Source organism: Myxine glutinosa, chromosome 4 (assembly GCF_964187855.1).
Source record: "Myxine glutinosa chromosome 4, kmMyxGlut1.1, whole genome shotgun sequence".
In the NCBI taxonomy this organism is placed as follows: domain Eukaryota; kingdom Metazoa; phylum Chordata; class Myxini; order Myxiniformes; family Myxinidae; genus Myxine; species Myxine glutinosa.
The window spans coordinates 84,803,259-84,817,307 of NC_136264.1; the positions used below are offsets into that span (position 1 = coordinate 84,803,259).

General features: G+C 39.7%; 2 protein-coding genes across 2 annotated transcripts in view; one reads left to right on the forward strand and one right to left on the reverse strand.

Annotated features, from left to right (window-relative positions):
• Window positions 1–14,049, reverse strand: part of LOC137424937 (ras guanyl-releasing protein 3) — a 100,941-nt gene that overhangs the window by 81,685 nt on the left and 5,207 nt on the right. Inside the window, exons 3-5 of the mRNA XM_068112844.2 lie at window positions 11,607–11,732; window positions 7,388–7,493; window positions 4,620–4,676 (exon numbers count right to left, since the gene is read on the reverse strand). Of these exons, the coding sequence (XP_067968945.2) occupies window positions 4,620–4,676; window positions 7,388–7,493; window positions 11,607–11,679 (236 nt within the window). The 5' untranslated portion in view covers window positions 11,680–11,732. The remainder of the gene's footprint in view (window positions 1–4,619; window positions 4,677–7,387; window positions 7,494–11,606; window positions 11,733–14,049) is intronic.
• UROC1 (urocanate hydratase 1) overlaps window positions 1–14,049 on the forward strand; it is a 369,204-nt gene that overhangs the window by 81,582 nt on the left and 273,573 nt on the right. The window lies entirely within an intron of this gene.

Consider the following 14,049-nt stretch of genomic DNA (forward strand, 5'->3'; position numbering starts at 1 on the left):
AATTGAAGATTTCAGAAATTCCGAAAAAGTGGTTTACCTTTGGCCTATGTTGACCTTTTTATCTCACAAATATATACGATTTTGTCGGACCACGAACTCTACCATTTGGTGAAGTTTCGTGAAGATCGGTTTTAAATTGTGAGCTGTACGCAAGTATAAGTGAGCGGACAGACAAACAAATGAAAAATCACTCATAGAGTGACACTTGGCAAAAGAGAACAAGGTAGAATGGCACTCAGGAGGGCATCCTTTTGACCTCAAAAATAATTGGTGGTTAAATTCTGTGACCTGACATGCAAATCGCCTTCAAATTCAAGTCAATCGGATGAAAATTGAGGATTTTAGAAATTTGAAAAGATTGTTCACCTTTGGCCGATGTTGACCTTTTGGCCTATGTTGATCTCCAAAATAGCTGGTGTTTGAATTCAGTTACCTTATATGTAAATGATATTCAAATTTCAAGTCAATCGGATGAAAATTGAGTATTTTAGAAATTCCGAAAAAAGTGGTTGACCTTTGGCCTATGTTGACCTTTTGACCTTTTGACCTCTAAAATATATAGGATTTTGTCGGACCACGAACTCTACCATTTGGTGAAGTTTTGTGGAGATCGGTTTTAAATTGTGACCTGTAGTATAAGTGAGCGGACAAACACACACACACACACACACACACACACACACACACACACACACACACACACACACACACACACACACACACGCAAACACACAAACCGGAGTGATCAACATACTTGTCAAAAAAGTTATTTTTTTTTCCAAGTAACAAACAAATGAAAAACCACTCATGGAGTGACACTTGGCAAAACAGAACAAAGTAGCATGGCACTCAGTGGAGCATCCTTTTGACCTCAAAAATAATTAGTGGTTGAATTCAGTGACCTGACATGCAAACCGTCTTCAAAGTTTAAGTTAATCGGATGAAAATTGACAATTTTAGAAATTCGGCCCATGTTGACCTTTTGGCCTATGTTGACCTCAAAAATTGTTGGTCGTTGCTTTCAGTAAGGTGATATGAAAATCCTTTTCAAATTTCAAGTCAATTGGATGAAAATTGAGGATTTCAGAAATTTGAAAACATTGGTTGACCTTTGGCCTATGTTGACCTTTTGGCCTAAGCTAATATCAAAAATAGTTGGTGGTTGAATTCAGTTAACCGATATGCAAATCCTCTTCAAATTTCAAGTCAATCGGATGAAAATTGAGGATTTTAGAAATTTGAAATGGTTGTTAACCTTTGGCCTATGTTGACCGTTTGGCCCATGTTGATCTCAAAAATAGTTGGTGGTTGAATTCAGTAAGCCGATATGTAAATTTTATTCAAATTTCAAGTCAATCGGATGAAAATTGAGGATTTTAGAAATTTGAAAAAAGTGTTTGTCCTTTGGCCTATGTTGAGCTTTTGGCCGAAGCTATTCTCAAAAATAGTTTGTGGTTGAATTCAGTTAGCCGATATGTAAAATCCTCTTCAAATTTCAAGTCAATCGGATGAAAATTGAGGATTTTAGAAATTAAAAAAATTGGTTGACCTTTGGCCTACGTTGGCATTTTGACCCACGCTGATCTCAAAAATAGTAGGTGGTTGAATTTAATAAGCCGATATGTAAATCCTACTCAAATTTCAAGTCAATCGGGTGAAAATTGAGGATTTTAGAAATTCAAAAAAAAGTGGTTGACCTTTGGCCTATGTTGACCTTTTGGCCTAAGCTAATATCAAAAATAGTTGGTGGTTGAATTCAGTTAGCCAATATGCATATCCTATTCAAATTTCAAGTCAATCGGATGAAAATTCAGGATTTTAGAAATTTGAAATGGTTGTTGACCTTTGGCCTATGTTGACCTTTTGGCCCATGCTAATCTCAAAAATAGTTAGTGGTTGAATGCAGTTTGCCGATATGTATATCCTATTCAAATTTCAAGTCAATCGGATGAAAATTGAGGATTTTAGAAATTTGAAAAAGGTGGTTGACCTTTGGCCTATGATGACCTTTTTACCTTTTGACCCCAAAAATATATAGGATTTTGTCGGACCACAAACTCTACGATTTGGTGAAGTTTCGTGAAGATCGGTTTAAAATTGTGTCCTGTAGGCAAGTATAAGTGAGCGGACAGACAAACAAACAAGCAAATGAAAAATCACTCACAGAGTGACACTTGGCAAAACAGAACAAAGTAGCACGGCACTCAGTGGGGCATCCTTTTGACCTAAAAAATAATTAGTGGTTGAATTCAGTGACCTGATATGCAAACCGTCTTCAAAGTTTAAGTCAATCGGATGAAAATTCACAATTTTAGAAATTCGGCCTATGTTGACCTTTCACGCGGTGGTCAACCTGGCTACCACCTGGCTACCACCAGGTCCCCGTCCAAGTCGTGCGGTGCACGAGCAGTGGTTTGAAGTGGATGTAGACCTCAAAAATTGTTGGTGGTTGCTTTCAGTAAGGTGATATGTAAATCACATTCAAATTTCAAGTGAATCGGATGAAAATTGAGGATTTTTGAAATTGTTGTTGACCTTTGGCCTATGTTGATCTCATCAATAGTTGGTGGTTGAAATCAGTTCGCCGATATGTAAATCCTCTTCAAATTTCAAGTCAATTGGATGAAAATTGAGGATTTTAGAAATTTGAAATTGTTGTTGACTTTTGGCCTATGTTGCTGTTTTGGCCCATGGTGATCTCAAAAATAGTTGGTGGTCGAATTCAGTTTGCTGATATGTAAATCACATTCAAATTTCAAGTCAATCGGATGAAAATTGAGGATTTTAGAAATTCTGAAAAAGTGGTTGACCTTTGGCCTATGTTGACCTTTTGGCCTATGCTGATCTCAAAAATAGTTGGTGATTCAATTCAGTTAGCCGATATGTAAATCCTTTTCAAATTTCAAGTCAATCGGATGAAAATTGACAATTTTAGAAATTTGAAATGGTTGTTGACCATTGGCCTATGTTGACCTTTTGGCATCGGCTGATTTCAAAAATAGTTTGTGGTTGAATTCAGTTTGCCGATATGTAAATCCTTTTCAAATTTCAAGTCAATCTGATGAAAATTGAGGATTTTAGAAATTTGAAATTGTTGTTGACCTTTGGCCGATGTTGACCTTTTGGCCAAAGCTGATCTCAAAAATAGTCGGTGGTTGAATTCAGTCCACCATTATGTCAATCCTTTTCAAATTTCAAGTCAATCGGATGAAAATTGATGATTTAGAAATTTGAAATGGTTGTTGACCATTGGTCTATGTTGACCTTTTGGCATGTGCTGTTTTCAAAAATAGTTCGTGGTTGAATTCAGTTTGCTGATATGTAAATCCCATTCAAATTTCAAGTGAATTGGATGAAAATTGAGGATTTTAGAAATTAAAAAAAAGTGGTTGACCTTTGGGCTATGTTGACCTTTTAGCCTACGCTGATCTCAAAAATAGTTGGTGGTTGAATTCAGTTAGCTGATATGAAAATCCTATTCAAATTTCAAGTCAATCAGATGAAAATTGTGGATTTTAGAAATTTGAAATGGTTGTTGACCTTTGGCCTATGTTGACCTTTTGCCCAATGCTGATCTCAAAAATAGTTGGTGGTTGCATTCAGTTAGCCAATATGTAAATCCTTTTCAAATTTCAAGTCAATCGGATGAAAATTGACGATTTTTAAAATTTGAAATGGTTGTTGACCTTTGGCCTAAGTTGACCTTTTGGCCTATGCTGATCTCAAAAATAGTTGGTAGTTGGTTTCAGTTAGCCGATATGTACATCCTATTCAAATTTCACGTCAATCGGATGAAAATTGACGATTTTTAAAATTTGAAATGGTTGTTGACCTTTGGCCTAAGTTGACCTTTTGGCCTATGCTGATCTCAAAAATAGTTGGTAGTTGGTTTCAGTTAGCCGATATGTACCTCCTATTCAAATTTCAAGTCAATCGGATTAAAATTGAGGATTTTAGTAATTTGAAAAAATTTGGTTGACCTTTGGCATATGTTGACCTTTTGACCTTTTGACCTCAAAAATATATAGTATTTTGTCGGACCATGAACTCTACCATTTAGTGAAGTTTCGTGAAGATCAGTTTTAAATTGTGACCTGTAGGCAAGTATAAGTGAGCGGACAGACAGACAGACAGACAAACAAACAAACAAAAACACACACACACACACACACACACACACACACCGGAGTGATCAACATACCTGCAAAAAAAAAATTTTTTTTTTGCCAAGTAACAAGAAACCGGAGTGAAAACTGAGTACTCCCTTTCAGTTTGCGTCATCACCGGGCCCCCCCCTGTGCCCGGCAATGACGTCATGCAGCGCCTGGAGATGGAATAGGAAAGGAGCTGTGTACAACTAATGACGTCACTGACGGCAGAGTGTGGTTTGTTCGGAGACTGAACAAGTTTCTCTCTCAACTCTTCTTTCCCCCACCTTGCTCGATTATCTCTTCTTTCAATGACAAGCATCTCGACCATCCCCAACTTTCTCGACTAGCAGCATAACTCATTAACTTGCATTCAAAGGAAGCTACATTTTCATACACCGTATGAAGAGGCAATTGGTGATTATTTTAATCTCATATGTTGCCTCAACCAAAATAGAAATCGTAACTTACTTTAGCAGGTAGCATATTCCCAGTCTGTTGGCTTCGACTCCTGTTCCTTCTTCATACGTTCAACATGGTGAAGGAATAGTTTTCATACAAGATAAAAATTTAGTCATGTCACTTTCAAAGATTAATCATCAACACTTCAACTTATTTTAACCACAACATGTTGACAGGATATCCTAGGATTGTGCCCAAATTTCAGCTTCGTAGCTCAAAGGATGCTAGGCCCAGACAAACACCGGACAGATATCGCCTGGACAAACAAACAAGCAAGAAAGAAAACAAAACTAGTACAGAAAAATTCAAAGTAAACCACCCCCATGCCAAATAAGTAAATAACATCATCTAGTTGCTTTGCAGGAGCGCCCGCCAATACCGCCATGCGGCTCTTAGAGACTATTTGGGGGGAGAGGTGTACAATATAATTGATTGATTAATTGATAATTAAAATAAATAAATAATGATCATGAAATATTTTCTTAATCAATTGGCTAATGGCATACCTAAGCCACCAGTGCTTCATCCGAAGCTGTAACTTTTAGAAAATTAATTAAATCAGTCATTAATCAATTAAATAATTAATTGATTAATTGATTAATCAATAAATCAAAAATATCATTTATAGCAACATCACTTGGTCACTGTAGTGTCCAAATATCAGCTTCCTAGCTCAAAAGGTGTCTGAGATATTGCCCAGATGAGAAAGAAAATAAATAAATGATGAATAATCAAAATAAATAAATAATAATCATAAAATAATAAAATAAATAATCAATTGTCTAACACAATACCTCAACCACCACCGTTTCGTCTGAATGTGTAACTTAAAATAAAAATCAATTAAGCCATTAATCGAATAATTAAATAACTAATCGATTAATTGATTAATCAATAAATAAAAAATACCCTTTACAGCCAAATGACTTGGTCATTGTCATGTCCAAATATCAGCTTCCGAGCTCAAAAGATTCCTGAGATAATGGCCAGAAGAGAAAGAAAATGTACAAGTACTTAATTAATCGATAATAATTAAGTAACTAATCAATTAATTGTTTAATCAAAAAAACCAAAATACTGTTTATGCTAAAGTACTTACTCAATGGAACTGCCTTTAGAGGCCATTTTTCCCTGCAGAGCAGGGGTTGGCCTTTTTCAGGCACCGTGGTCCCCTTTTTGAAACAATGTTTTATGGCCGGATGCCCTTCCTGCCCGGATGCCCTTCCTGCCACCAACCCCGTTAGTTGCCTCTTGCGACACACAGGGAATTACCAGTGAACTGGTACTCAATTTGCCGACCTCAAAGGATGAACAGGTTGAGTGAACCCCCCTGGTGTTAATTCAGCGATCGACTGGGATTGAGAACCCAGGATCCTAGAATCCCAAGCTCGCACCCTAACTGCTTAGCCAACACCAGGCTCTAGTACTTACTCGCTATTGTGCCCAGATTTCAGCTTCCTAGCTCAAAGGATGGCTGGGATATCGCCTGGATAAACAAACAAGAAAGAAAACAAACAAGAAAACAAACAACCAGAGTGAAAACTGAGTACTCCCTTTCAGCGTTCGTCATTGCCGAGCCCCCTTCGGTGCCCGGCAATGACGATTTGCAATGCCTGGAGATGGGATAGGAATGGTGCGGTGTACAACAAGAAACAAACCGAGTACTCCCTTTCATCTCTCGATGTCTCCATGTGTCTCGGTCCCTGCTCTCAAATGTTGTGTTTGTGTCCTTCCCCCTCTCTCCCCATCTTGTCTACCGCTCCCGATGTTATATGTTTCATGTATCGGTTTGTCTTTCTGTGTGATTAATGTTCGCTCTTTCACGAGCCTCGATCTTGTATACAAAAAAAAAAAATGCGCGTCTTCGCTGGGCACTCTTACGTGCCCGACGATGACGTCATGAAGTGCCGAGAGAAGGAATAGGAAAGGAGCGGAGTACAATTAATGACGTCACTGGTGGCAGTGGTTTGTTGGGATTAATTAATTAATTATAATTTGTTTGTTGAGTGGATTGTTTGTGTTTGTTGGTTTGTTGGTAGAGATTGTATGTGCAATTGCCGATTTTTTTTTCTTTTCTTTTTTGTATACAAGATCGCGGCTCATGTAAGAGCTAATATCAATCACAAAAAAAAAACGGACACACAAAACATACAATAAAAGGAGCGGGAGACAAGATGGGGAGAGAGAGGGAAGCACACAAGTACAACATTTGAGAGCAGGGACATCGGGAGATCTGTGGGAGGGAGAGGGCTTGAGGGCTTGGGGGGGAGGAGGCATGCGTAGGGGGTGGGAGGGGGTTGGGAGAGGTATAAAACACATGGACACTGCTAGGACTTCCAGGAAAGAAGTCGGTATTTCAAAAAAGTGGATCTGGGGTGTATTAACCTTCTTAACTCTTAACTTATTAAGTATTTATTAACTTATTAACTCTTAACTGCCAAGGCTGTGTTTGAATCTCCTACCAGCTATAAACTGCCATCGTGGTGTCTCACAGGCAGGGAGATTCATCAATGTGTGTGTGTGCCCTCCATTGGATGGGCGTTAAGCCGGCTGTCTCTTCTGCCAGCATTAGTTGTTGGACATTAAAAATTCCACGGTGCCCTTCATGTAGAGCACACGAACTATCGTCGGCATCATGAACACGTTCCAAATTCCTGCTTTAACCAATATGGGACACTGAATCAGAGACACCTGTGCTCCCAGCAACGATGCAAACCTGCAGCTCTGTGCTGAACAAGGAATGACTGAATCTTACAATCACCGACTGGTAAGGATATATGGTCATCAGCTTCTTGGCGAATTCCCGGGAACAGACGAACCAAGGGTGCATCAGAAGAATCATGTTTAGAAGTGAAGATTGTCCGAACAACCCGCAATGTTTATCTGAAAAAGAGAATACAAATGTTACATTTGATACTTCTTATTCATTCAAACCAACATCTTATCGGAGGAAGTGGAAGGTGAATATCAGGTTGAAGAGTTGAGTGGAGTATAAGATGGAGAACTCTGGCTTTGTGCGGATAACACAAGTAAAATGTATTTGCAAATGTAACCGGGTGGTAAATATTGTTAACCAGCACCGAAAGGTAACAGAGGCCCTTTCGAGTTAGAGTTGGCCACGCCCATCGGGGAGGGGAACTGACGTAGGATGAGGGGGCGTGGCGCCTGAGGCTGAGGGGGCGTGGCGCCTGAGGCTGAGAAGTGAGAAGGGCGGAAGTGGCCACGACATTATGGGAAGTCTGTACGAGGCTGTGTGATGTGTCATCCTAGAGGAGATATCTTAGTGTTGCTTTGGGAGGAAATACAACACGTGTTTGGTCCCCCTTGCTTTGTGAACTTACTCTGTTTTGCGAAGTTCTGATTAAAGTTCCAAAGTTTTCTTTTGCAACTCTACAGCAAAATTATTCCAGATGAAGTAACCCCGAATAAAGTTGTGTGCCCGAGTCCACAGGGCAACACAAAAAGTGGTTTGCTACCTCCGCCGTCAAAGGTGGATGGAGGTTATGTTTTCACCCCTGTCAGTCTGTCTGTTTGTCCGTTTGTGAACAAAATATCTCAAAACGTTGTTGACGGATTCGGACAAAATTTGGCACAGAGGTAGGACATGTCACAAGGACGAAATGATTCGATTTTGGTGAAGATCCGGATTCGGCTACTAGAATTTCTTAAGTGATTCTTCACCATTGGGAGATCGGGGCAAAAACGATACATAGCAGGATATCTCAAAAAGTTATGGACGGATTTGGACGAAACTTGTTGGACAGGTTGTGTGTGTGACAAGGAAGAATCGATTCGATTTTGGTGAAGATCTGGATCCGGCTAGTAGAATTTTTTTTTAATGAATCTTCACCATTGAGTGATATGGCCAACCAGGCGGAGGTTTGCTCTCTACTCAGTGCCGTTCTAGTTACTCCCACCAGGGAGTAATGCATTCACTCGTGTTCGTGTGTGTGTGTTTGTGAACAAGATATCTGGAAAAGTTCTGAACGGATTTGGATGAAAGTTGGTGGGATGATTGCCCTTGGGATAAGGAAGAATTGATTAGTTTTTGGTGAAGCTCAGGATATTATTCCCGATCCAGGAATTTTTTGAAGGATTTTTTTACCATTGGAAGATAGGGCTCATTTTTTTTAACATTATCTTCTATACAGTCACGTGAAAAAGTAAGTACACTCCATGTAAAGCTTTGACTTTTTCAACATATTTCAACATACAGCTATTTGATCTTCATTTCAACAATATTAATAGAGAAAGGTGATATAATATAACAAATATCATGAAACATTTACATTTTGTAGTCCAATGTGTAATTTAAATAAATATAAATGCAAATTTCGCATGTGGAAAAAGTAAGTACACCCTTGGCTCTAATAGGTGGTATTGCCCCCTTTGGCAGAAACAACCTCAAGTAGGCGTTTCTTATAACTGTCTACCAGTCTCTGACATCGACTGGGAGAAATTTTTGCCCACTCCTCCATGCAGAATTCTTTCAGCTGTGCGATGTTTGAGGGGTTTCTTGCATGCACAGCTCGTTTCAAATCCCCCCACAACATCTCGATGGGATTTAGATCCGGGCTTTGACTTGGCCATTCCAGAACCCTCCATTTCTTTCTTTTCAGCCATTCCTTGGTGGATTTACTGGTATGTTTAGGGTCATTGTCATGTTGCAAGGTCCACCCTCGGTTGAGCTTCAACTTTCCGACAGATGGCCTCACATTATCCTCAAGCACCCTCTGGTACAATGAAGAATTCATCGTGGATTATATGATAGTGAGCTGCCCAGGCCCTGATGCAGCAAAGCTGCCCCAAACCAGAATATTTCCACTACCATGCTTTATAGTTGGTATCAGGTTCTTGTGGTCAAATGCTGTCTTTGGTTTTCGCCAAACATGTCTTCTGGTACTGTGGCCAAAAAGCTCCACCTTTGACTCATCTGTCCAGAGCACATTGTTCCAGAAGTGCTGGTCTTTGCCTCGGTGTTCATTGGCAAACTTTAGTCTTGCCCTGATGTTCTTTCTGGACAGCAAAGGTTTCCTCCTGGCACACTTCCCATGTAGATCAAATCTGTGCAGCCTCTTTCTAAGGGTAGACTCGTGCACTTTGACATCAACAGTGGCAAGAGCTACCTGTAGGTCCCGTGATGACATGCTGGGGTTCTTAGAGACTTCTTTCATCATCTTGCGGTCTGCTCTCGGGCTGAACTTGCTGAGGCGGCCTGGCCTGAACAAGTTGGCAGTTGTTTGGAATCTTCTCCACTTGTAGATGATCTTCCGGACAGTCGAATAATTGATTTCAAATTGTTTGGAGATCTTTTGAAACCCCTTCCCAGACTCGTAGGCATCTATAACCTTCTTTCTGAAGGCCTCAGAGTGCTCTTTTGATCTGGGCATGGTGACGCCGCACACTTCAACAACAAAGAGCAAACCAAACTAAATGTCTGAGGTTTAAATAAGACAGGTTCCTTCAAAATCCTCTCTAACGATGTTCTAATCATTTGCACCTGAGCTGGTGCACCTGATTCTAATTTTAGGTGTTTGAAGTAGTGATAAATGTAGGGGTGTACTTACTTTTTCCACATGCGAAATTTGCATTTATGTTTATTTAAATTATACAATGGACTACAAAATGTAAATGTTTCTTGATATTTGTTACATTATATCACCTTTATCTATCAATATTGTTGAAATGAAGATCAAATAGCTGTATGTTGAAATATGTTGAAAAAGTCAAAACTTTACATGGGGTGCACTTACTTTTTCACTAGACTGTATATTCTATATTTATCATTGTGATATGAAAATAGTTTCATATTTGTTGTAAATGTAGTTTAAACTCGTGGTTATGCATTAGAGCGGTGTATTTTTTTTAGCAGCGTCATCTTCAATGTTCATTTTTTTTTAATTAAGACATATTCTGTCATTTTAAAACCACCAAAGTGTGTATTAGGTTTCCCCGTTTCATAAAATGTATTGTTTGATACGTATAATGCTTTAAAACTGTTTTGTTTTTTTTCCTCAGAGAGATATCAACATTTAGCTCAGCGAATGTCATTCACGGTGTCAGTATTTGATGAAATTATAAAGACTTAGTTCCAGATTTGTCAATGGCTGAGGTATATTAACAAATGAATAAAACAGATTTGGCAAAATTCCAACTTTTTTTTTTAAAGATCGCATATTCACCCAGGGTTGTGAGAGGCTGAAGAAGAAGAAACCTCGCATGGGCTTCCCAGACCAAATAAATAATTCTGGTTCTGGCTCTCCGATTTTCAGGTTTATTACTCCCGCCAGGGAGTAACGCATTCGATCGTGTCCGTCCGTGTGTGTGTGTGTGTGTTCGTGTGTTCGTGTGTTTGTGAACAAGATATCTGGAAAAGTTCTGAACGGATTTGGATGAAAGTTGGTGGGATGATTGCCCTTGGGATAAGGAAGAATTGATTAGTTTTTGGTGAAGCTCAGGATATTATTCCGGATCCAGGCTTTTTTTTTGGAATTTTTTTTGGGAAAGATTTTTTCTGTTTTACTGCATTAAAGCTTTTATTCTTATTCTTAAATGATGTTTTTCTCCTCGAATTCCGAGATATATCAAAATAAATTCTCTGACAGTTAGGGCTTACTTTCTTTTTCATTTATTGTTTTGGGGTGAGGGGATGTTAAACAAAACGTATTATTCCAACTAAACCCACGGCGGGAGTATGCGCTCTACTGAGTGGCGTTCTAGTTTTCCACTGCATTTGTCAAAATGAAAATGATCAGCAACTAGACCCAGTGGTCTTGTGCTTAGTGTGTCTGCTCTGAGAATGCGAGGTCAGTGGTTGGTACCGACCTAGGCCGGGGCTCTCTCTTCGTTTGATACTCAGCATTTAGAGGATAGAGCACGGACATCAATCATCATGTACTGTCTGTTGTTGTTTGATTGCATTCACCTATGTGACATACATGTTCATATAAAAGATGAAAGTTTTGTTCCTTTCTGCACCACAATCCTAATACTTGCCCATCTCATCGAGACACATCTTCAGGAGTTCGTCCAGAACCAGGACGCGTCTCAGCAGCTGCGTTGTCGCCATTTTACTTTACTGCACCAAAGGTGGTTTGTACCTTTTCCGTGCTTCATGGGCAACTATCAATGGGATGAAAAAGAAACAAGTCAATAATATAAACATCAAAATCTCAAAGAAAAAAAACCACAACAAGCTTCCTGAAGGACGTAACCTTCAAAAGACCCCCACCATTTATGTACACAGTATTTTGCTCTTTCTGTAAAACAACAATGTCACTTGGGGAGAGGTGAGTACAAATCTATAGCCCAGTTGCTTGAATGCTTGAAATTTAACTGTCTCACCATTAATTTGAAACTGCCGCTCTGGTATACCGTGAACAGGGTGCATTGCATCTCACAGCACGCCATATTTAATATGGGAATGTGACCCAGCTAACACAACACCATTGGGACAACGTTGGCATTTGGTCAATTGGTCGCAAGCGCATTGTTGACGTCAGGGTGACGTTGTATAATCGTTGCAATCGTGACGTCCATTTTCCAACGTTGGCCCAACATTGTTTATTTGTTGTAAATGCGACGTCCAATTTCCAACGTTGGCCCAACATTGTTTGTTTGTTGTAAATGCGACGTCCATTTTCCAACGTTGGCCCAACATTGTTTATTTGTTGTAAATGCGACGTCCAATTTCCAACGTTGGCCCAACATTGTTTATTTGTTGTAAATGCGACGTCCATTTTCCAACGTTGGCCCAACATTGTTTATTTGTTGTAAATGCGACGTCCAATTTCCAACGTTGGCCCAACATTGTTTGTTTGTTGTAAATGCGACGTCCATTTTCCAACGTTGGCCCAACATTGTTTATTTGTTGTAAATGCGACGTCCAATTTCCAACGTTGGCCCAACATTGTTTGTTTGTTGTAAATGCGACGTCCATTTTCCAACGTTGGCCCAACATTGTTTATTTGTTGTAAATGCGACGTCCATTTTCCAACGTTGGCCCAACATTGTTTATTTGTTGCAAATGCGACGTCCATTTTCCAACGTTGGGTCCAACCTATGCATCAACTAGAGAGTTCATAGAACACCTTACCCCACACAGTCTTGAGAAACAAGGGCGTGGGTGGGGTCTGCGAGCGGCAAATTTGATTGTTTATGATGACGTAAAATTCCATACGTAATATTTTGCCAAAGTACTACTAAACGGAAAGGTTTTGAAAGTGCCGTATGAGCTTTTAAAACCTCGTGCGAACCCTCCGATTTGCATTTAGGAACAGGACAATTGTAGTTAAACATCTTGAAATTCAACTCTTTCATCTAAATGCTGAAACATATGTTTGAAAGACATTTTGAATTGCAGATTTCGTGCTAACAATGGCAGGTTAAAAGTGCCTGGAGAGCCGAACCAAATCAGTGTTGAAAACACACACATCGCATGCGCAAAATACCTCATTTAGCATTGAAATGTCATTTTGAAAGGCGCGCATATAACAGTAAACAGAAGGATCACACAAACAACCACAGCCACCATGACAGGAGCAACAACAACTACGTGTTGCAAAAGATCTCTTTTTTCACATGTTTCACTTCATTTTAGTTCTCATTGGGACTCACGGATATATATTGTAAGGTCATAGGCTCATGAATGTGACATACAGTGCATTCAGAAAGTATTCAGACCCCTTCACTGTTTTTCACATTTTGTTATGTTGCAGCCTTATGCTGAAATCGTTTAAATTCATTTTTTCCCTCATCAATCTACACTCAATACCCCATAATGACAAAGAGAAAACAGGATTTTAGAAAGTTTTGCAAATTTATTAAAAAGAAAAAACTGAAATATCACATTGACATAAGTATTCATACCCTTTGCTATGACACTTGAAATTTAGCTCAGGTGCCTCCCATTTCTCTTGATCATCTTTGAGATGTTTCTACACCTTGATTGGAGTCCACCTGTGGTAAATTCAATTGATTGGACATGATTTGGAAAGGCACACACCTGTCTATATAAGGTCTCACAGCTGACAATGCATATCAGAGCAAAAACCAAACCATGAGGTCGAAGGAACTGCCTGCAGAGCTCAGAGACAGGATTGTGTGGAGGCACAGATCTGGGGAAGCCTACAAAAAAAATTCTGCTGCATTGAAGGTTCCCAAGAGCACGGTGGCCTCCATAATTCTTAAATGGAAGAAGTTTGGAAGAAGTTTGGAACACCCAGGACTCTTCCGAGAGCTGGCCGCCCGGCCAAACTGAGCAATTGGGCGAGAAGGACCTTGGTAAGAGAGGTGTCCAAGAACCCGATGGTCACTCTGGCTGAGCTCCAGATATCCTGTGTGGAGATGGGAGAAACTTCCAGAAGGACAACCATCACTGCAACACTCCACCGATCTGGGCTTTACGGGAGAGTGGCCAGACGGAAGCCTCTCCTCAATC